The sequence below is a fragment of the Manis pentadactyla genome, chromosome 4 (assembly GCF_030020395.1).
Source record: "Manis pentadactyla isolate mManPen7 chromosome 4, mManPen7.hap1, whole genome shotgun sequence".
Lineage (NCBI taxonomy): Eukaryota > Metazoa > Chordata > Mammalia > Pholidota > Manidae > Manis > Manis pentadactyla.
The window spans coordinates 38,404,087-38,428,468 of record NC_080022.1 but is presented as its reverse complement, the minus strand read 5'-3'; the positions used below and the strand labels follow the sequence as shown (position 1 = coordinate 38,428,468).

Here is a 24,382-nt window from a genome sequence, read left to right as displayed (position 1 = left end):
TTCTCATCAGGAGAGATGGAAACAACACTGATGGTATGGACTTTGGGGCGGTCTTGTCCTCAGAGGGCCCCTCTAGCACTCTCTGGGGCCTCTTGGCCTCTTCTGGTAGCTCCACTGACCAGCGATCCACAACCTGACCAGATCAGCTGAGGCTCTCTCTCCATCTTGATACCAAGGCTATGGCTCTTGTCCTCACTTGGGCTTGGTTTGGAATCATTAGGTAAGATGCAGCATTTCTTGAGTTCTACAGATCAACTAGGAGAAGTGCTGGTACCTCCAGTGGGGTTAAATATCTGTTGCTGCCTCACACATTACCCTAGCACCCAGCATCTCAAAGCGACCATTTATCATCTCTCAGTTTCTGTGGGTCAGGAAATGTGGTAAAGCTGGCTGGTTCTGGCTCCGGGTCCCTCATGAGGCTGCAGTGAGCTGTCAGCCAGGGCTACGATCCCCTGGGACTGGAGGAGCCCCTTTCAAGCTCACTTACATTGTTGCGGCCAGCCTCTCTTGGCTGTTCTTTGGGTACTTCCGTTCCTCATCAGGGGGTCCTCTTCCCAGGCTACCTGGGTGTCCTCATGTCACAGCAGCTGAGTCTCCCAGAGTGAGTGATTCGAGAGAGAGAGAGAAAGGGAGTTACCCAGGATGGAAGCCACAGTCTTTTTTTATTTTTATTTTTTATTAAGGTACGATTGATATGCACTCTTATGAAGGTTTCACATGAAAAAACAATGTGGTTCCTACATTTAACCCATATTATCAAGTCCCCACCCATACCCCAATGCAGTCACTGTCCATCAGTATAGTAAGATGCCACAGATCCACTATGTGCCTTCTCTGTGCTACACTGTTCTCCCCGTGATCCCCGACCCCATGTGTACTAAACATAATACCCCTCAGTCCCCTTCTCCCTCCCTCCCCACCTGCCCTTCCACACCCCTCCCCTTTGGTAACCACTAGTTCATTCTTGGAGTCTCTGAGTCTGCTGCCATTTTGTTCCTTCAGTTTTGATGGAAGCCACAGTCTTTTTATAGCCTAATCTCAAAAGTGACTTCTTTAGTATTCTGTGTGTTAGCACAAGTCTTCAAGGCCAGCCCACACTTCATTGCCACCTCTAGAACAGAGGAAATTAACAAAATATTTGTGAGCATATTTTTAACACCACCCCAAGAACCCTGTTTAATCTCCAACAGGTGATAGAGCCCACCAGGAAAGCATGAATCTGAGGTTCTTGAAGACCCAGGTTTAATCCTGGCCCCTACATTTGTTACTTATGTAAGACGTTTAACCTTTCTAGATCTTCATTTCCTAATCTGCAAAATAGAGGTAAGAATAGTAGATGTTTTATTAGGTTACTGTGAAAATTAAATAAATCATACACATAAAGTGCCTGGCACAGAATAAGTACTGAATAAATATTAATTGCTGCTGTAACTGGATAATATTGTCCTTCACAAGAGGCAGGATAGCACAGAGGTTAAGTGGTGGACAGATGGAGTCAGACAGCCTGGATGGGGACTCTGGTTCTGCCAGTCATTGGCTGTGAGAACGGGGGCAAGTCACTTAACAATCTCTTGGCCTTGGTTTTCTGCAAAGTGAAGATAATAATAGCTAGTACCTGGACACCTAATAGGTGTTCAATAAATTTTATGAATAAGGAAATAGTAGATGACAAAGGAGTATAGTGACAAAGGGGTGCTGTGTGTGTGTGTGTGTGTGTGTGTTTGTGTGTGTGTGTGTGTGTGTGCTTGTCTTGGGATGCTACACAAAGCACATTTGACTCCAGGCACCTTCTGTTAACTGGGAGCCTGGTACAGCTGTCCTGGTTCCACTCAAGCATGCCCCTGTACCCCTGAGCATGTCACCCTCCATGAACTTTCAGTTCTGTCACTCCTTGTGGGTGTTCTTGATCTCATTGTTCAGCTTCTTTTCCACCCTCGCTTTGTTCAAGCATACTTCCTTCATCATCCCTGCGGCCTCCACCAAGAATATGTTTAATTGGCTTTGCATGAGTCTGGAGATTCAGTGACAAGAAGAGTGGGGGAGGGATTTCCTATGTCACACCACCTCAGAGCTGATGCATTACGTTAAATTGATATTGCAAATGAAAGCTAAAAGCTAAGCAAAGGCGAACCATCCATTTTGCCTAAAGATGATTATAATGCTCTTTTACGGCCTCCTAAATGACAAAGCAATTTGTTACCTGCCTGCATCAACATTTGCTTATATTAGCACCCGGAATACTTGATTTTTATTAGTCCCACGTTATCATTTTATGAAGACACAGGGGCTCAGTAAAATTAGTGTGCAAATAGAATGCTCATTTTGCATTTCCCTGTGGTCAGCAGAAATGTTGAATGCAATTGAGTTGATACCAGGTCAGGGGAGACATCCATAAAGGTAGCCTTCACTGAGGGCCTCCGTAATGGTATTTATCATTTCTGGACTGCTAGGATAGATGGGGTCAGTGTTAGACAGTGTTTTATAAAAAGGATTGGTGGCATTTTGTTTTTTAAGTGAAAAAGCAATATAAATGCTAAGACAGTAGCTCAACTTCCACCAGCACTAAGGGATGAAACCAGACTCTCTTGTGTACATTGCAGATGAAAATGCAGCAGATGTAGAATCTGGTATCATTGTTACTGGATCCAGTAGGGAGACAGGGCAGTGAAAGGGCCACTGGACTGGGAGCTGGGGCTTGACTCTGCCATTGCTAGCACATGACCTTGGGCATGTCCCTTCCTGCTGTGAGCCTCAGTTCCCTCACCTGTAAACTGGGGTTATTATTATCCACCTCACAGAGGCATGGTGAAGATTAGATAAGACAATGTAAGCCTAAATTTCTTTATGAACCACAATCTACATAGCCAGTTCCTGAGTACTTATTGCATTCAGGGTCCTAGGAAAGACATTAAAAATACACCATGAAGTCATCATCTCCCTTGATAGTTTATATTCAGTCCAGGAAACTTCAAGTGTCTAACTCCTCTTTTAAACCATAAATTTCTTTAGAGCAGGTGAGCTTTCTCTCTCCTTTTGTTCCTAAAGGTGCCTACCATAAAGCTGAGCACGGAGTGAGTTTTCAAGAATGTGTTTTGGCTCCCATTTTATTTCTTGTTACCTTTTTGGGGCCTTGTATTAGTGAAGCAGTGACCTTAATACTGGACACCCCAGTAGACTGATCAAGTCCCAAGCCTGCAGAATTTTGCTTAATAGAGTTCATTTTTTTTTGTTTCAGTCTCTAACATTGGTACCATTGGGATCATGGACCACATTCAAAATAACCTGTCCCTAAGCATTTCAGAAGCAGAAAGCCTGTCAATTATTTCTACCTCCTTTCTCCATCCAGATTCCTAACATAGCTGGAATCCTTTAATCCAGCTTCTCTCAATGTTAATTTCTGAATTTCCTTCAGGTCATTGTTCTGTTCTGTGTCTACTGGTCCTTCTGCTGGTGGCTAAATTCCCTCCTCCTGCCCCTTCTTTCTGGGAATTTCATTCTTGGCTACTGCTTTTGTCTAATAGTATCTTTGAAAAGTAGTGAAATTTTATTAGTCTTCTTTAGAGGCATCAAGACTTTGGGCTCTTTTTTGAGCCTAAAAAACATGATTTTGAGCCATGTTTTCCTACTTCTTTGCATGTCTAATAATTTTTATTGGATGCTGGATACTGTGAATTATACATTGTTGAATGTCTGGATTTTGTTGTCTTTCATTAAAGACGGTTGGACTTTGTATAATAAGGAATTAAATTTCTTTTGTTCAGGTTGATCCTTTTGAGATTTATTTAAAAATTTTGTTAGAGTGAGTCTAGAATAGCTTAGCCCTACCAGTAAGGCATGACCTTTCTGGGTTCTCTTCTGCATGCCCAGAATGATCAATGAGGCCTTCTATTTTGGGGGTAGGGATTCGAATAATTCCTTGCTCTGTCTGAGCCCTGAGAACTGTGCAGGTCATAGGTCCCTGGTGATCTTTTTTCATGACATCATGAAGATTCACCCTATGCATTCACATTATGCATTTACCCCATGAACCCTATACCTGAACAAGGACACGTGAAGGCTCATGGATTTCTTGAACTCTTTTCTACAGAACCCCCTCTTCTCTATAGGGAATTTAGAGTTTCCCTATAGCTACTGCCTGCTTTAGACTCTCTGAACTTCAATTTCAGTGGGAGTGCCATGCTCTGCTCAGGATACTTTTATGCTCTGTGGTCTGGAATAGGCCCTCCAGGCAAAAACCAGGGCAGTCAGGGGGCACACCTCATTTGTTTCCTTTTTCTCATGGATTAGCCTTGTACTGCCTCTTGTCCAATGTCTGAACACAGTTGTTTTGTACACTTTGTCCAATAATCTAGTTGCCCAAGGTGAAAGAGAAATCTGGTCCCTGTTATTTCAAGGCCAAACAAGCACTTGGGTTCTAATCTCAGCTCTATCCCCACCTATTAGCTGTGTGTCCTTGAACAAGTTATATAACTTATCTGAGCTTCACTTTCTGCCTCTGTAAAAGGGGTATGTGTTTCTGTAAGGATTTTAAATAATATATATAATGTGCCTGACATAAAAGGTATTAATTGAATGGCAGCTGCTACTATTACTATTACTAAAATAAATAGCTACCTTCTTTCTCCATCATTTGCTGAATATTTATGGTATGCTAGGCAATATGTAAGCTTGTTTAATCATTACAACAACCCTATGAAGTAAATATTATTATCCATATTTATAGATTAGCAAATTAAAACTCCAAAAGAATATGAAACTTGCCTAGGGCCACAGCCATTGGATTTAGGATTGACTTCACTTGCATGACTTCTTCAGATGACTGTAATATTAGAAAGATCAACTGCACCAAAGAAGAGGAATATAGTCTTTTGATATTGGGCAACTAGGGACATAATTTCATTAGTCAGCAATTGCAGGGCCTTAATGCTGCTAACCCAGTGATTTAAGATATAAATGTATCCAGCCCATTCCACATTCCACTCACTCCCACATACTAGTCTTAGCTTTGCTCATCCTCCTTAGCAACCATCTTCTGTTTTATCTTTCAGACAACCTTCGGGAAGGGGCAGAGAAGAAGGTGGTATTCATCACAGGACGAGTCCACCCAGGGGAAACACCCTCTTCGTTTGTATGCCAAGGTGAGTTGCAGGATGTCATGGGCATGCTGTGCTTACCTCCCACATCCAGCTGTGTTGACCCCTGAATAGTGTGGCCATATACAGGGCCATTATCTTGGACAGGAATTTATTAGTGAATAAATTAGTGAAGAGGTTACAACTGATCTCCATTAGGCTTTGTTTTAGTATTTATTTGACTACATGTATGTGTGAATGAATGGATGAATGGATAAATGAATAGCAGGGACTGAGTGAAGTCCTCTCGCATCTGCACTGTTGAGGATGAGCCACACAGAATTAACGACACTCCCTAGCTTTGCCTTGCTAGTCTTCAGTGGTTTACAAAAATAAGAAATCTGGCCTCCCCACCCCACCACCACTACCAAAAAAAAAGAAAAAAAAATCTGTTCCCAGATTTGTGTTTTTGTTGGTAGAAGTGCAGTGAACTGGGGAAGTAAGGATTGAAAATTATCTATGTGCTCATTTATTCGCTCATTCACTTAAAAACAACTTCTGGAATATCTACCATGAGCAAGGAAGCATGCTTCATATCAGGCAACTAGAAGTAAATAAGACATAATTTCTCAAATACTATCTCTTTAAAACTGCATTTTCATTTATTGTGGAATATTTAATCCATAAAAATATTAGTTAGCAATCGATGTGTATATGCATGCATATATATTCAATTAGGCAGCAATAAAAGTATATTCAATAAATAATATATAAATAATTTAGTGAATGCCCAGGTACCCACCATCTTAAGAAGCAGAATCTTTTTAAATCTTTTATCCTCTTCTTTGCCTTCCCCCTCACACAGACAACACCAGCTTGAGTTTTATATTTGTCTTTCTTAATAGTTTTACTATACATATCAGCACTTCCAAACAGTGTATTTTTAAATTTTGCATGTTTCTGAACTTTATAAAAATGCTATCATCGTGTATGTGTTGGCATTTGTTTATATCCAGTATCCATGGTGCACGCAGCAGTAGTTAACTTGATTTCACCATATGTTGTATTCCATGTCTTATCTATACCTCAGCTTACCTATCTGTTCTCCTGAAGATGAACAATTAAGCTGTTTACACATTGTTTTACAAACAATACAGATACAAATGTTCTTATATATATGTACCTTATGCACATGTGCAAAACTTTCCAGGATGTATAACCATGAAATATAATTGCTGGGTCTTAGGCTATGTGCATCTTCAACTTGACTAGATATTTCTAAATTTCTCTCCAAAACATGTAACTTTATACTGCCACCAGCCAGTTCCTACTGTCCCACATTCTCACCAGCACTTTTGCATTTTTATCTTTCTAGTGGTTGTATTAGATTCAAAATACATGATACTCTATATGTGCCAAGCACTGGTCTAAGCACTTTGCATGTTTTAGTTATTTATTTTTATTAATTTAATGTAATTTTTAATTATATTTTTCTATGTCAAATACACAAATATTAACTGTATTTTTCCTTATGAGAAAGCTGAAGTGTGCGGAAGTTAGGTAATTTATCTCATTGTAGTTCAAAATGACCATGAGGCCAAAGGGATATGAAAAAACCCAAAGAGGTTATTTAACAGAGGGAGGCAGCATGCTACCATGGGAGCATCTGGTGACTTTCCATAAACCCTGGGGTCAGATATTGGCCCTGCCTCCTCCCAGTAGTGTGATTTCCGTTTCTTCAGATCTAAAATAAATGAGCATACCAATACCTGTCCGTGGAGGGTGTTATGAAGCTGGCACGAGATGAATATAAACAAACACCCAGGTCTGTGCCTGGCACACAGCAGACACTCAACAGATGCGCCTCTGCTCTGCTGTCCCCAATGGGAATATAAGAAGATTGGAGCAATAATCTGCTTTGTAACCTTTGTAAACCCATATGCAAATGATATGGGTCTTATTTTCCTCATCATGCTCTTAGAGTACTGTGATTAGGCCCAGGTGCCTCTGCCTTTGTTTCAGACAAGGAGACTGAATTTCAGCAAGCAGCAGTGGCTGGGGTTTGCGGCTCCCTGCCCCAGCTACCTTAGTTTGCTCCTTGGCATTTTTCACTCCCAGCCTCTTTCCTTCCCAGCAGTGTCCTTGCAGTGACCTCTCCCAGGTGGTCCTGGTTTTACCAACTCCTTTCTTGGTAGCCATCTGTCAGTTACTAAACTTGGCAGCAGAACTGTTCCCCTAGTTAATCAGATGCAACTATTTTGTCCTCATTTATAAAAAGACAGTAGCCTCACCATGAATACTTTCACCTCACGGAGCCTAAACTCCTGTGCCCACCTCCTCTGTGGGCAGTAGACAGAGGGCAGGATCACCATCCCATCTTACGGATGAGGCCAGGCATAGAGAAGTTCAGCAGGTCTCAGCCTATGACCCAGCTTTTTCTGTTGACACTGCTTTCCAAAAAGGAATCTCAAGGGTGCCGAGTTGATAGACTCAGTGCTGTTCTGCAGGTTTGCGATCAATGTTCACTTCTTGGCAGAGCCTTTTATTGCCTTCCCACCTCCTTCTCAAAATAAACTCTGAACTCCTTGGCCTGACATTCACAACCCGTCATGATCTGCCTCTTGCCAGGCTGTCTGGACTCAGCCTCATTCTGTCCTAGTCCCACACATCTTTATCCCTGAGTGGACAATCTTCTTTCCACCACTGGCCTTTGCATCTGAAGCTCCTCCACCCAGACAGCCCTGTTCCCTCTCCTTGCCACCTGGAAAACACCTCCCATTTCCCAAGGTTCATTTTTCAAGTACCCCCCCGTAGGCCTCTGGCCCACCTCCTTAAGCCCCTGCTTTGTGCCTGCATTGTGGGTTACCCAGTGGTCACCTCTGGTTTTTTTATTTGATTTACATTTGTTTCTCCCTCTTTGTATGTAAGCTGTTTGAGGCTTAGGGCTGGATATTTGAGTGTCATTTTCCATGTCTGAAAAATAAGGTTATCTTATACATCCCATGGGCTGTTGTGAGGAACAAACCCCTGTTGGCTCTGGGATGCTAAACCTAAGTTCAGAAAGAGGAGCCTCAAGGTCACATAGCCAGTAAACAGCAGAGGGGGTCTTCGAATGTGGCTTTCCCAAGCCTGTATGTGCTCTTGCCCTGTTTGGGGATGCAAAGTGCTAGAACCCTTAGCTTGAGGCCTGGAAGACTTCACAACAATTAATGTGCATCTTACAGAGGAGAATGGGGTGGCGCAGGGAAGATAAATGGTTTATCCAAGATCACACAGCTCATTCATGGCAAATGTGGTCCTGGGATCCCTCTCCCCAGGTCTGGTTTTCCTTTTTCCCTATCTAACTGTCCCTTGAGACACAGAATTCTCCCTTCTTTAAGGCAGCTTAAGACAAGCGTCATTCTCCCACTCTGTCAATGAGGGACTGAGGCACAGTCTTTACCTTTCTCAGCCCCCTGGACACAGCACAGACCACAGTCTCACAGAGCTCTGCTGGGGCTTTTCCCCACAGGCCCAGCCATAAACTGGATCCCCTCCCCAGCCCACTTTGTTTTGGAGAGGCCAAGGGGTTCAAGGCCTGGAAGGACAATGGCTGAGATACCTTTGGGCTGCTCATTCTTCTTTCCATCCACTGGCTCGCTGACCCTGAGCAGGGAGCAGACATGTGGGGCCTAGTCGTCCCCATCTGGCTGGGGCCGTGGCTTGCAGGGCTGAGCTGCTGCCGCATCTGCTGCTGGGAGAAGAGTACAGCCCCTTCATCGCTGAGCTCTGCAGGGGGCAGCCTCTGGGAGGCCAGACTCTCCAGTTCTCCAGCTGCACTGTGAGAGGTCAAAGGAGCTCCACATTGCTCTGTAGCAAAATGTGTGTGAGCAGAGCTTCTGAAGCTAGAATTCCAGCCCCACCACTTAGTACAGTATGACCTAGGGGATGCTCCATAACCACCCATGCTGCAGTTCCTTTACCTCGAAAGGGAAATAATAATAAGAATCCTGCCCCACAGGATTGTTGAGAAGACTAATGGACTTAATATTCGTACAGCATTTAAGATTGTATTGGAATATAATAAGCACTAAATGAGTGTTATTAGTAGGTGGGGGAGGGAGCACTACTGGAACACAATGCAGGAGCCAGGTGTGGACGCTCCAGCCCTGAGTGTGAATGCAGACCAGTGTGTGCCCCCACCCCTTCCTTGCTGCCTTCCCAAGAGAGTCTTTGGCTGACTGCTCCTCACCTGGGCACCAGAAGGACCATGTGGTGAGTCAGAAGTTTGGCCAGGACAAGACCTCGGGTCTGTGACTCCTGGTCAAGCAACTATTCTTTCATGAAAGTGTCCTGGAGTTGTTGGGACAACTCTCACTGAAAAACTCCTCACACATATCTCTTGAGGATCTGTTGAGCCCTTGTCCTCTGTAGATCCTTCATAACTGAATCAACTAAACCAACATTAATAGGATGGCACTGTGACAAGGCACACCACCCTCTGAGGGCGGCATGGAGCAGTGGGCCTAGCTGAGGCTTTGGACTTGGGCAGGCCTGGGTTTGACTTCCATATTCACCTCCTCGCTGGGAATCTTTGGCAAATCCTCAACAATCAGAGCCTGTTTCTTTGCCTGCAAAATGCGGACATCAATGTAGACTGCAGGGAGCTGCTGTGGGGATTAAATGGTCCTGCTGGTACATGCCAAGGTGTCTACCAGGGCCTGGACTGTGAGACAGAGCTGGCCTTCCCTCAGGGAGCTCTCTCCCAAGGGTTATCCTGTTGGGGAAGGAGAAGGAGGAAGGAGAATACACAGGCACACACCCCACACACAAACTATGCACTCACAACCGCTAGGACCAAATACAGTCCAATATTTCTCACGGTGAAATGGTGACCTTTACCCCTTCCTCCCTCCTCCACCCTGTTGGTTTCCTCTCACCTCTCTCCCTCACCTGTCTGTGCCCGCTTTCCTCTCACTCTCTGTCCCATGCAGCCTCACGTTATAAGCGTAACACAGGATCCACCAAATAGACTCCTGGCTCCTCCCATCTTGTCTTAATGGAAAGGGCACCACTCTGAAGCCCAGAGAGCTGCATTTGAATTCCATCTAGACCGGTAGGAGACACTTAGCAAGTGATGTCACTATCCTGACTTTGTTCTTTTATTTGTAGAATGAAACTGGCAGATTGCAGGTTAATCCAGCTAATGCATGTACAGGGCTTGTCACTGGTCCATCTTTATTCATTCATTTCACACATATCTCTTGAGGACTTGCCCTGTGTTCAGCACTGAGCTAGGCACTCACAAAACAGTGGCGAAGGGGTAGACCTGTCTTTGCCCTCTTGGAGCTCATGCCTGGAGGGAGGACAGACTTGAGCAGCAGATGCAAGTCTCAGCCCCCAAAACTCAGAAGTACAGGAAATGCAGCTTTCCTTATTTTTCTGTAACTGAACTCAGTTTCCATTTGAGGCCCTATTCTGCCAGGAGCCAGAAACTTCATTTCTGTCATTTTGGGGTCACTTTTCCCAAGATCATGTGATATCAGTGAAGACTTCTAACACTCTTGGGGCCGTAGACAAATAGTCTTGTTCTCAGTGTCACCACTGATCCACACTGCTTCCCGGCTACTACCACACCCTGGGTCCTGACTGCAGCCTCTTTATGTTCATTGGTTCCCTGCTGTGTCTGCCCCTCCCTCTACCCTGAACACCTTCAGGATGTCAAGCACTCCCTCCAAACCACATTCCTGCTGCAGCCGGGGGGGGGGGGGGGGGGGGGGGGGGGGGGCCAAAGCCCAGATCTGACCCTGTGCTTTGCAGTGGCTCCCTATGCCCTTCATATTCTTCAGCAGGACCAGGTAGTCCCTGTTTACCTCCCCGTTCTCTCTCAACATCCTCCCATCCCTACACCTTTAGCCAAACCAAATAAGAGCAATGATTAAAGCACACACACGTAATACTTCTTATTTGCCAGACACTTTTTTGTATTAACTCACTGTGATCCTCACAATAACCTACTAGGTGATTTTTTTTTCCCCTTAACTAATGAGAAAGCTGAGCAGCTCAGAGATTAAGGCCACACAGCCTGTCAAACCCAAATAGTCTGCCTTCAGAGCCTCTGCCTTTAATCATGAAGCTATGCCGCTGGAATTGAAGAGCTTTCTGTTAGCAAATAAACTGTCTTCGTTCTCACCTCCCAGGCTTTGTGTAAGAATTCCTCTACCTGGAGCACCTTCTCCTGGCACCCCATCCACCTGGATCACTCTCCTTATTCTTTAAGTCCTTGTCCTCCATGGCCCCTTCCTGGGCCCTAGGCTGGGTCAGAAGCCTGCTCTGGGTTCTCACGCTCCCCATGCTGTTCCCACCAGAGCCTTGGACAGTCAGTACGGTGGAGGTTGCTTTCCTACCTTCTGAGACAGGAACTTCTTATGCATCTTGAAACGCCAAGCTCATGGTGAGGACCTTGCCGTCTGAATGTTTGTGGAATGAGTGATTATCAGTTCAACTAACCCTATACTTTGGTTGAACTCTACAAAGTTGAATGAATTCCTGGGGTCAATTGATCAATGGGCATCTTTTAGGCACCTGCTATATACCCTGTCCTGAACCAAACACAGTGGGAGAAATGAGTGCAATGACGGTGCAGTGGTGGTTTGCCTGGCGAGGTTCAACATGTCCAGGGTGTGGTGGACACAGGTTGGTGATCTCTGCCCCCCAGCTTTAATTTCAGATTCTCTACCATATTCCCTTTGCTCCAGCCTCTCCTAGCCCCCCAGCCTTCCTGTTGTCCTGCTGTCTTCTACCTTCACGATTCAATCAGCTTAAAGGAAAGGAATAGATAAACTTGTTTCCTGAGGGGACAGAGACCTATCTTAAGGGGGTGGATTGTGGCTCCCAGCAGGAGGGAGATCATTCTCCTCACTTGGCAGATGAGGATTCTTCTACTTTGGGGGAGAGGAATCAAATAGATGGACTAGGCCATCTGTGTGGGATGCCTCTTTGGGAGTCACTGAGTTCTCCTAATTTCAGAGGTGAGAGTAGACCCAGAGGCTTTGTAAAGGTCACCCTGGAACTGAGCCAGAACTAGAACCCAGGTCCTCTCTGGCTTATTGGCTTCTCCAATTCAGTATCCTTGCCCCAAATCCTATAATTAGTAAATTTCACAGACCGAGACTCCTAGTTCCAAAATCCATTCTGTTTTTCACTACCCGCTTTCCTTTTGATATGTGGTCTAAGTGAGCTTATGAAAGCACATCCCCATTTTGAGGAGCTGTGGTCAGGTGGTTAAGACAGAGGTGCTCTAGCCCAGTCACAAAGCAGTCTTATGGATTCGGCATTGTTATCCCTAAACCAAGATGAGAAACCTAGTCGAGGAAAGCCTGGCACTTCTTTAGCCAATAACCAGTTAGGATCCACGCTTTCTTCTTCCAGGGTCCCTGGTCCAGGCTCTTGGCCCACAGCCAGGGATGGCACTCTCCCTCTAGTCTCGCTTTCTCTAACATTTCTCCTCATACCCCTCTCTGGTTACCACTCTCTCCCCAACACCAAAAAAAAAAAGTGAAAGGTCTCCTCCCAATTTCCTGAGCCGTGGGAATGGTTCCTGTTGAACTGTATCTGACCTCAAGTCAGAGATGAGTCTATAACCTCTCCTCTCCTTGCCCCACACTCACTCTGGGAGAGGAAGCTCTGGGTGGTTGTAGCTTCCGGTCTGGCTTTGTTTCTCTCATCCTCTTATTAGCTGCCTAATTGGCAGCCCCATTAATCTGCTCATCTGTGAAGGAGGATAGATCACAATGAGCTACTCCATTCCCAGAAGCCATTCTCTGTGGCAGCGTGACCAGGCCCTGAGCATAGGCTGGCTCCTTGATGGAGGGCTGCCCTGGGAGCTGGGGTCAATTAGTGGACAGATTAAGCAATTATTAACCCCTAACAAGGGTGCCTGGCATCATTACCCTGCCTGTTTACCGGCAAACTGCAGATTTGATATGAAGACCAACAAATAAATTAGGACATCTGGTCTACTGCCGCGTCGGCCGAGAAGTAAATGATGTCCAACTGGCTTTCGGCTGCTGACGGATTCTCAGCCCCAGCCTAATGAAAAGCCTGAGATGTCCCTTGCTGGTCACAGCATCTTTGGGATGTGCTGTGCAAGATTTATCATTCCAAGAGCTAAGTGCCTACCACTGGGCCGGTGGGGTGTTCTTAGCTACCCTGTTGCCTTCCTCCCATCTGTCTGTTAAAACCTGCTTATCTTTCAGGACCCACAAATGCTTCATTCTCCTTGATGCTTTCCCTGCTCCCACCACCAGGAAAAGAGTTCCTCTTTGGTAATTTGGGAGAGTTTTGTACTCTCCTGTCACTTCCCAGCATTACAGTCATTTTCTGCACTGCCAGAGCTCTGCTTTGCCTGTTTGTTTTTTTCAGGTCTCTGATGAAGAAGTGGAAATGTGGAGAAGAGTGGGGAAAGGGCAGGCACTCCGAGCTGCTTCCTTGTCCCTTCTGTACATGAAGGCAGGCCATGGCCAGAAGGGAATCAGTGAGGGGAGTGGCTGGCAGATTTGCGCTTGGGGAAGATCCCTCTGGCTGCAGTGATGAGGGCACTTCCCAGAGGTAGTTGCTGTCATCCAGGCCAGCTGTGCTTTTCTCACCCAGGCTAGATGTGCTGGTGGCCTAGAATAGGAGAGAAGCAGGGGGATGGACATGAGGGGTAGATTTGCTAGGTTCAGGGAAGAGACCTGGGAATTGCCTGACTGTCATGGAGCATTCAGCGTTTCTGAATTTTGTGACCAGGAGGTTAGGTGGTATTGGTGCCAGAAAGAAGCAGAGAGAGCAGCTGGCCCTGGAGTCTGGGAACAGAGGACCCTCAAAGTGGGGAAGGGAGCAGAGTTGGGACATTGAAGAAACCTCCTTCATCTCCTGTGACTTTAACAAAATCCCTTCTCCCCACTGCTTCCGGGTGTGCCCATCAGCAACCTGAGGATTTAGATCCCTAAAGTCTCTGAGTCCTTAGTCACCCAATCCCATGTCAATGTTTAGCTAACAGTGTGGCCCTTAGACAGCATCTCTTAATTTATTATTCAGAGTTATCCTGCCTCTCTCCCATCTGTCTGTCAAAACCCAGCAGGAACCTCAAAGGTGCAGCTCAAATGCTATCTTCTGTGGGAAGCCCCTGCTATACTTTCCAGGAGGATATGTTCTTTCCCTTCTGCCCATGTGCTTCAAGATTGTGTCTTGAACTGTCTCTTGGAAACAAATATAGTTGTAAAATTCACTGAGCAGCAGTTCATCTATAGCCATATACCCACAGAAGCTAACAATAGCAACATAAGCCAAAAATCACTTACTGAGCTCTTACTGTTTCCCAAGATGAGGACAGTGTGCTCCCTCCTTGAAACACTTTAAGGTTAATCCAGATGCTTCTCTTTCCTTAGGGATCATTGACTTCCTCATAAGTCAGCACCCGATTGCCCGTGTCCTACGGGAACACCTGGTCTTCAAGATTGCCCCAATGCTTAACCCTGATGGTGTCTACCTGGGCAATTACAGGTGAGAGACAGGGGAGAGTGCTTGGAAGCTGGTAGTCCTAGGATGGTGGCATGGAAGCAGGGGAAAAAAGGGAATATATTTTTGAGGAGAAATTTTCAGACTACCCATGAGTTCATTAGAGGATGTTCCACCCTGGCTCTTGAGAATGTGTCTAATGAGCCTTCACAGCCACCTGAGGTCACTCGGTTTTTTGGAAGCCCTCCTGGTCCTTGCCAGTTTTTGGGGGGCAGCCTGCTGGACCAGGAATCAGGAGACCCAGTATCAGTTTTGGCACTTACTTCCTATGTAACCTTGGGGAATTCACTTTCCCAGTCTGAGGCTCAGTTTCTCTTGCACAATGAGGACAATAATTACTTACCCAAAAGGGCACTTGTGAACCCCAAAATAAATGATGGGGATGAATGTGTTTTGCAGAATATCATGTGGTGGTTAGAAAAGTCACTGTTTTGCTTCTGCAATTCTTTTTGGAGATCACTAATGAAGGAGAGTGTCATCCCAGGACGTCTGGACAGCATGTCTCTTTGGTGTGTGGGCAATACCAGCTAGCCCCATGCTCACTCATGCCCTCATGTCTTGAACGCTTTTTCTCCTGGCCTAGCCTAAAATTCCACTGCCCAGGGGATCATTGCCAAAAGAACACTGAGTCCTCTGAGACAGCGTTATTACCCTTATTTCACAGTTGAGGCAACACACTTGCGCAAAGTCACACAGCCAGTAAGTCATTTACTGTCTAACTTCACTGCCTGAATCATACAGCTTTAGAGCTGATTATGATTAGTCGCACGGGCTAGGGTAACAGTCAGTCTCTGTAGCTTTGCATGCAAGGCTCTGTGTGGCCTGGTGCCTGTCTGTTCACCATCCTGCCTCATCTCTCTCCTTCCCAGTTCACCTCCCACCCTCCACTCTGAGAACTGTTGTTCTAGCCACTGTAAGCAAAGTCTAGTCCCCTAGACATGTCCTGTTGGCACTTGACACCTTACCTTCATAAAGGCTGCCCTCTCTCCAGAACCTTCCAATCTCTTCTTCATCTCACTAACCCCTCTTCACAACTCAACTTAATGCCTCTTCTGGAAAACATCTCCTAGCCCCCCAAACAGAATTGGCCACTCCTTTCTCTCAGTTCCCATAGGCCCGGTTATTGAACAGATCTCATCCCATCACATGGACCCTACTGGCCCTCAAGGCACCAGAGGTCAGACATGGAGCCTTAATCGTCCTTATGAGCCTGGTGCCTAGCAGCAGGGATCAGCACACAGTGGATGCTCAAAAAGTGTCTGACGAATATGAATGAAGGTTAGGGACGACTTTACTGATGGAGAAACAGGCCTAGAGATGAAAAAGGACTTGCCCAACTTCAGTAGCAGAGCTCAGACCAGAACCCAGATTTCCTGACACCCAGCCAGGCTTTAAACAGAGTTAGTTTATGACTTTCCAAAAGCTTGGCAATTGAGTCCAGAGGGGCTTCCTAGTATCCCTGGGTATGAGTTAGAAAAAGCCCATGGGATGCATGACGCCTTAATTAAGGACAGTTTTGCTCCCTCTCTTAATTGGCTCAAGCGATGGTTCATTAGTGCTGACAGGTTTTATGGCTTGCTGCAGGCCTGGGAGCAAGGCTTTCCACCTTCCCTGGACAGAATGCACTATTAGTGATAATGGTGGTGGAAAGACCATTTGATTTATGTTAACATTTCTGTTTAATTACAAGAGCGGCAGTGGCCAGAGAGAGGTCAGTGCTCTCCACTCCACATACTTATCATGTCATCATCTGCATTCCAGGGATGACGAGTTAGAAAGAGGTCTGTGACCTTGGCTGGAATGCCTTACTTCCCTGGGCTTCAGATGGCGGGTGGGGTGGTAATGGGGAGCTGGATGCTTTCTGTAGGTCTTTAAGTTCCAGATTTTGTGATTTGGGGATTTCAGGAAAAAAGAGCTCCAGCCTTCAGAAATGGCTCTCTAAGGAAGTTTTAAAGCCCTAACATTCTCCTAGTGAAGATATGTGGTTCTCATTATGAGACTTGGAGAAAATGTCTAACCACAGGCATTAATCCTGTTGCTAAAACAGCTCTTAGTAACAACAAAGAACCTGTCAATCATGAAAATTCAGTACTAAAGATTTGGAGAATATGAAAAATAACAATAAAGACTCAGAAATGAGAACTTCACAGTGCCTTAGAGGTCCTCTAGGCTAGTCTCTCCCAGAGTCACCCTGCCAACTAGAGCGCTGTGTCCTGGGGTTCGTGGGCCTTGCCAAGGCATTGTAAGGGAAGAAGGAATTCAGAGCCTGAGCAAGTTTGGGAAGCATGGAGTCAAGCACAGTTAAATGTGTTTTTCTACAATAAGATGTTTTGGTTTTGAATATGATCATAAACAGGAATCTCAAGAGGTGAGTATAGTATTCAGTGTGGCCCAAAGGTAAGTATCAAGGAACCATTTCCCTGTGGAGCCTGTCTCCTCCCACCCCTTCACCCTCCACCCCACTGTCCACCTCCAGCCCCCAGTGGTGTTAGGGTTTATAAAACACATTTTTGGAAATGCCACTCCAAGACTTTGGCTTGCCCCCCCAGCGCCATGGCAGACACTCGCACACTTACCTCACATCTCTGTGATGGAGGGTCTTTGTGAAGGTATCTCTGCTCACAAGTATAAAAATCTACTCAAATTAGCTTGAGTACAGAAGGATATGTGGGAGGGAGGGAAGCAGGGAGGAAAGAAAAGAGGCAGGAGCAAAGGAAGGAAGGGAGAAAGGAAGAGGGGGATGGAGGAACAGAGGAAGGAGAAAAGGAAGGAGGGAGGAAGGAGAGACAGCTGCCAGAATTGTAGGGCAGTGAACAGAGCCAGAGCTCACGTGGACGGATCGCACTGCTGGAAGCAGGTGGCTCGTTGCTGCCTGCCTCTCAGGTTCTCCAGCCCCCACTCTCTCAGCATCCCCTCAGGTTGGGCAGTCTCTCAAGCCTCAGTGCAGTTAAACAATCTGCCTTAGGTTGTGGGGAGCAGGCAGGGATGCAAGACTGTCAGAACCCGGGGTGGTTCTCCCTGCTGCCCTCTCCACCCCTCAGCCCGCACCAGCCAGCCAGGCCCTGTGTGAACAGGGGACAAGCCTGCCCTCAAGGTGCTTCTCCTCCCCCTCCTCCTGCCTTTTTTCTTCCTCTGCATTGAAGAAACATGTAGTCCAATTTAGGAAGGAGAATCAGAAGATTTCCCAGATTTGATCATGCAAATTGATAACACAAGTACCTATGCTATGATGTTTACAGTAAAACAGACAAGTTATCATCTAGCATTTAATTGCAAGTGATGGCAACCTCAGCATGATAGATACCACTCTTTAGGTTAAAGCACAGAAGCACTTACTAACTGGGGTACAGTATGTATTACAAGACTTTATCTCATGGGAACAGGTATGGAGAGACTCTGCCTCAGTTATAGTGACTACAGCATACTGTCAGTAGCCACCTGTAATAGATAGCATAACAGTAGATAGTAATTATATTATGGTATATAATAAAGACACAAGGCAACTATACACTCTATCTCACTTTCTACACCCCAGTGGCACACTGGCCCTTTTTTTGGGTGCAGGTCTGATGCTTAATGTCAATTCACAGAAAGGCCCTCCTAAGCTGCCAATATGAAGTGGGTCTCCTGTCCATGCTCTACAGTATTCCATCCTCTCACAGACTGTGCCCCAGTCTATAAACATGTTTATTTATATGACTATTTGTTTAACAACTGTCTCCACTTCTACACTGCAAACTGCATGAAGTCAGGACTTGTGTTCCCAAAGACTGGCACAGTGTCAACACAAAAGAGCCATCAATACATATTTTCTGAATGATTACATAAACTACACAGCCGTGTTTAGCAATTGTGCTATGGCACAGAGCTGCAATCCCCAGTGTAGATAACTGTCACCAGATGCATTAGCTCCGTGCTTCCTTCCCCTGCGCTGCCTCCTAAGCCCAGCTGTCTTGATGGTACGCTTGCTGTGACGTGAATACTATGAGGAGCCACTGCTGTGATTTAGCGAACTCTGAATTCATAGCCACATTTTGTTATTTTACAAGACATCATACTTTTAAAGGCACTCAAAAACCACATTTAATCATTAGAACTCTTTGAGAAAGAAAGTCAGTTTTTACTATATTCACTTGAGCAAAAGGGAAACTGAGGCCATGTTGGTGAAGAGCCGTGTTCCAAGTCACATGGTACGCCCAGGGACTCTGCTCTCTCAGACATGCCTCTGCCTTACAACTGGAGGTTCAGCAGAGAACTGGGGGCCTAACTTCCACCATTGTCCTGAGCCTTCTTGTCCTTGGACGAGACACTTCTCTTCCCTGGCCTCAGCTTCCCTCCTGTCCTCTTGGAAGAGGAAAATGAGGTGAAAGGCATCTTCCACCATTTAGTAGAAGTACTGGAGAAAGGCCCTGTCAAGAATATGGCTACATGGATGAATCTTGAGGACATTATGCTGTGTGCAATAAGCCAGTCACAAAAAGACAAACACTATATGATTCCACTTACATGAAGTACTTAGCATAGTCAAAATCAGGGACAAAAAGTAGAATGGAGGTTGCCAGGGGCTGGGGAGAAGTGGGAATGGAGAGCTATTGTTTAGTGGGTACAGAATTTCAGGCTTACTAAATGAAAAGAGTTTTGGAGATGGATAGTGATGATGATAGCACAATATTATGAATGTACTTGATGCTACTGAACTGCATACTTCAAAGTGATTAAGATGGTAAATTTTGTGCTGTGTGTAATTTACCACAATAAAAAAAATAAGAATGGTAGGCTACTGATGCAAAGTGAGCATCTTTGGAGAGTTCTGGGAGAATCTGGGACCTAAGGGTCTTGAGTAATGAACAGTGCTCAGGTAATACCGGGCCAAGAAGCTACAAGGCAACTCCTAGTTGGAAGGCCATCGGGGTAGGTGGGAGATGGGCTGAGTCAGTCTGTAGTCGGCTGGCAATTCTCAGTCTTATGCAATGGACATGGCTACCAACACGCACTGCATCATTTGCATACTCTGCCTCCTCCTGCTCCCCATCACCTCCTCTGCAGAGAGGCTAGTCCCCACCCCCACCTGTACCCCATTGTGTTTTTTTTTTTTTTGAGAGGGCATCTCTCATATTTATTGATCAAATGGTTGTTAACAACAATAAAATTCTGTATAGGGGACTCAATGCTCAATGCACAATCATTAATCCACCCCAAGCCTAATTCTCATCAGTCTCCAATCTTCTGAAGCATAATGAACAGGTTCTTACATGGTGAACAAATTCTTACATAGTGAATAAGTTCTTACATGGTGAACAGTACAAGGGCAGTCATCACATAAACTTTTGGTTTTGATCATGCATTATGAACTATAAACTATCAGGTCAAATATGAATATTCGTTTGATTTTTATACTTGATTTATATGTGGATCTCACATTTCTCCCTTTATTATTATTATTGTTATTTTTAATAAAATGCTGAAGTGGTAGGTAGATGCAAGATAAAGGTAGAAAACATAGTTTAGTGTTGTAAGAGAGCAAATGTAGATGATCAGGTGTGTGCCTGTAGACTATGTGTTAATCCCAGCTAGACAAGGGCAATAAAACATCCACGTATGCAGAAGATTTCTCTCAAAACAGTGGGAGTGAGGTTCTAAGCCTCACCTCTGTTGATCCCCAATTTCTCACCTGATGGCCCCCCTGCGACTGTGCCTGTCTTAGGTTGTTCCTCCCTTGAGGAATCTTACCTGTCTCTGGCTAACCAGTCATCTTCCGGGGCCATACAGGGAGATGTAAAGTTGGTAAGTGAGAGAGAAGCCATATTGTTCGAAAAGGTTATCTTCTTAATTCTTTGCAGATTTATGCCCTGTGGCTTCTATGCCCAGCATTTGTCTTGAGGTATCTTTAGCACTTGGAGGAATTATGATACTCAGTAAATTCGATATGAGGCACGAATTCTATTTAAGGGTTGTAATTAGGAAGGAAGAAGAAAAGCTATAGAAGTAGCAGACGGAAGAAAACATGGGAAGATTGATTATTTCTTTGACATACCTTCTTGTAGAGTAACTTAAGCATGTATAGGTTTTAAACTACTAATTAAATTGCACACACACATTAACATAATAGGAGTATAGTTACATAACCAAAGCATACCTGTAATTACCAGCCATCTCCAGTGAAACAAAGAAAACCAGTTAGGCACCCTAGGCATTTGTGAAAATTTATCTATGATATGATGGATATTGTCCAACTGTACTTGAACAGTTCCATTGTGTTTTTTTCTGAGCAGGTGTAATGCATAAGTTGCCTTGCATTTGAAAAACAGAGTCTCCATCTCCATATGACAATATTAAACTCTGTGTTGGGTTTGCATTTCTTAATTAGGTACTTGTCATTGTGCATTCCATAGTCACATATAAGTAAACAGTCATAGACCTTTGAATAAATTTATTGGTTTTATTTATGTTTCTGGGCATAAAAATCTATAATTACCAGGTATAGCCTCAATATAACTGGTATTTAATGACAATTACTTTTTGTTACCATAGAAATGAGTCCAAAGTAGTTACCCATAATTTCTCATTTCCCAAACCTCACACATGCTGAATTGCAGTATTACCATAGTAATTGCCTATTAGCCATCATAAAATACACAGTTACCCAAAAGATAGCAGGATGCTGTGAAGTTTTTCATCTCCACAAAACCTCAGTGCTTCTTGGGAATGTGGAGGTGAGGGAGAGGAACCAACCTCTATGGGTGGTGCAGAAATGATTCAGCTTTATAGCGGGGCACTGCAGACCCCATGGTGGGAATGCTACTACAATCTGCAGATGTGCACCACATTATGTCTCTTGGCCCTGGCAAGCCTCACAGAGCAAAGGATGCTCCAGTGCAGTAAATCCAGTTTAACTAAGGTTTGTCGAGGGCCTGCTGAGTGTCAGGCCCTGTACTGGGCCCTAGGGAGGCACACACAAATCAGAGGCAGCCCTGCCAATAAGCCCAGTGTTCAAACTAGAGGTGAATGCTTGATGCTGTGGAGGCCTAGATATAACGAGTGCCTACTAACTGTGTAGAATATACGTCATCTCATCACCATCACACCAGCCCTATGATGGAGGTAGTGTTTCAGTCCAGTTTTAGTTAAAGAAGGAAATCGAGGCAGAGAGGCACCAAGGAACTTGCCCCAGAACCCCCAGCAGAAAAGGTCAGAGCCATTTATGAATCCAGGCAGGCCGACCCTAGCCTGCTGCACATTTAACCTACTGTTGCACTGAATCCCAAAAACAGGGGTGATGAGAGTTTCTAAAGGATGGAGGATATATAGGAGCTCACAAGATATAAAAGGGTGAAAAAGATTTACACAGCAAAATGTCATTAAGCGTGGCAGAGTGCAAACATGAGGTGAGGTATTTCCAGCACACAAATACAAGGGCACATGTGTGCATACATACACATGCACACACACACACAATTGGCCAGCCTTGCCCACCTTAACATCCAAAGGAATAAACATTTTTAAATTGTCCAAAATACATAGAACATAAAATTAGCTATGTGAAATGTAAATTACATGTCAATATTCTATTTGTTCATTGACAGCATTAAAATTATTCATTTTTCATCAAGCCAGAAATGGAAAACAAAGATCCATTATCTGTATTGCCTCCCTGGGAGATTTGGCAGCCCCTTCTCACTGTGTGCCTCCTTCCCTACCTGAGCCCCGTCCCTGGCTTGGTGCCTCTATCATAGCATCACCAGGCATGAGCAGGGTAGGAGTTCAGAGACATCTAGTCTAGAGCCCTGCCCAGGGCAGGGGTCCCCTCAACAGTATCCTGGTGACAGCCCTGCCCCCTCTGCTTGTCTCTCTCCAGGCCTGGCTGGTTCTGTCCCTTCCTAAGCACCATGCTGCTCTGATGCCACCTCTGACTGTTAGAGTGTTTATATTCAGTGGCAGTTAAACCTGCCAGCCCATCAAGTGTTTATATTCAGTGGCAGTTAAACCTGCCAGCCAGTCACTCCTCTTCCCCCCGTGAAGGTTCAGGGTCAGTCTATCTTTTACATGGGAGCCCTTTAGCTGTTTGAAGATCGTGTGTCCCCAGGGCTCTCCACCCCTCACTCACTCCAATCACTGCCAGCTCCTGTTCTGCAGGCTGAAAATCCCCAGAGCCTTCCAACTTTTCATATGTGATCTGAATCCATTCCTCTTCCCATCTTCCTGGCCCTCTGATGTGTGTCTTTGAGGCCAGGGCTGACCAGTTATGATGACCATGATAAACATGATGATGATGGTGATGAATAGCTGAAATCTCTTGAACCTCCTGGGCCTGGCACTATTGTAGGCCTTTTGCATGTATTTCACTTAGTTCTTAGAATAGCTCTATCATTATTCTCATTTTACAAATGAGGAAACTGAGGTGTAGGTAGATTAGATAAATCCTTTAAATTCATAGAGCTGGCGTGTAGAGTAGCAGTAGGAAGGGGCCCTCACCAGCCTAATTCTGGGGACATAGTTCTCCTGATACAGCCTACATGCACATTGCTATCTGACATTGAGGTCACCTCATCTAAATCTTTCCACTTGCATTTCTGCTAAGTCACAATTCCCCAACCTTTTAGTGCCTTACAACAAGAAGCCTGTGGCATAGACGGGCAGGAATTACTCTCCCTTTTTAAACAAAGAAGATATCAAGCCACAGAGAGACTGAGTAACTTGCTCAAGGTCACACAGTGAGTGAGCCACATAGTTAGTCAAGATGAAGTGCAAGTGACAACAGGGCCAGACAGAACCTTACCTCCCAGAGACTGTTTCCTTCTTTATGTAACCTGAGTGATGTTTCTATGGAGGCTGAAAGGACATTGGGGCTGGCAGTATAATCAGGTGTCTAACCCACAAGTGCATACCGCCAAAACCAATTATTCAAATGAGCTTCCTAGCCAGGCTGTACGGAAAAGGCCAGATGGCTGGATGTCTTGTGAGGCAGCTTCCCAGTCTCTGTCCCTGCAAGCAGCTGAATAGCATTTCGAAGTTAGTGTTGATACCAAGTTGATTTTAATAATTGATTCTACAGTGAAGACAGGTCTCTGAGGAGGCAATAGCCCAGAATTAGTGGCCGGGGAGTGTAGAAGAGCAAAACAATGTGATAGATTCAAGGACTCCATCATTCCTGGTCTTAGTTCTTAAACCACTGCTTGCATAGTGTCAGTTCTCTACATAAAATCCTTGCATGGCTTGCATTGCCAAATCAGCAGGAACCTCAACTCTTTAACCTGAGATTCAAGGTATGCACAGCACTCAGGAAGTTGTCCTCAGCTCTGTCTCCCACCATCCACCTTCCCAGTCCTGCACGGCCACCCTGTTATGTCGTCTTGCCTTCCCAGGCCCTTTCCGGGGCCCTACGCCAACCTGCTCCTGCTCGTACATTTGCTGGCACTCTGCCCCTGCTTAAGAAGCCTTTCAACTATGTGATTGCTTCCTCCTCTTTTTTCCTTCCTCCCTCCCTCGCTTTCCTCTGGTGTTCACCCAGCACATACTTTGTACCATGCTTGGGGACCCGAGGTGGGCCTGCCCCTGTGCTTGCCCTCAAGGAGGTGCTGTGTGAGGGCTCTTGAGGGATGAGGGGGAGTCAGCCAGGGGAAGAGACTGGCAACACGTTCTACACCAAAGGAGTAATACGTGAAATAACAACCACGATGATATGAATACAGACATTGATTGAACTCATACAAGCTGCCACACCCTGTTCTAAGTGGTTTTATGTGTGATTTCCTCTGGAGATGTAGGGGTGA

The 24,382-nt window shown here is 45.3% G+C and overlaps 1 protein-coding gene across 2 annotated transcripts in view; it reads left to right on the top strand.

Moving 5' to 3' along the window:
- Nucleotides 1-24,382, top strand: part of AGBL4 (AGBL carboxypeptidase 4) — a 1,371,246-nt gene that overhangs the window by 1,250,918 nt on the left and 95,946 nt on the right. For both annotated transcript variants that reach the window (XM_057500192.1, XM_036892951.2), the window contains exons 7-8: nucleotides 5,049-5,138; nucleotides 14,483-14,597. In XM_057500192.1, the coding sequence (XP_057356175.1) occupies nucleotides 5,049-5,138; nucleotides 14,483-14,597 (205 nt within the window). The remainder of the gene's footprint in view (nucleotides 1-5,048; nucleotides 5,139-14,482; nucleotides 14,598-24,382) is intronic.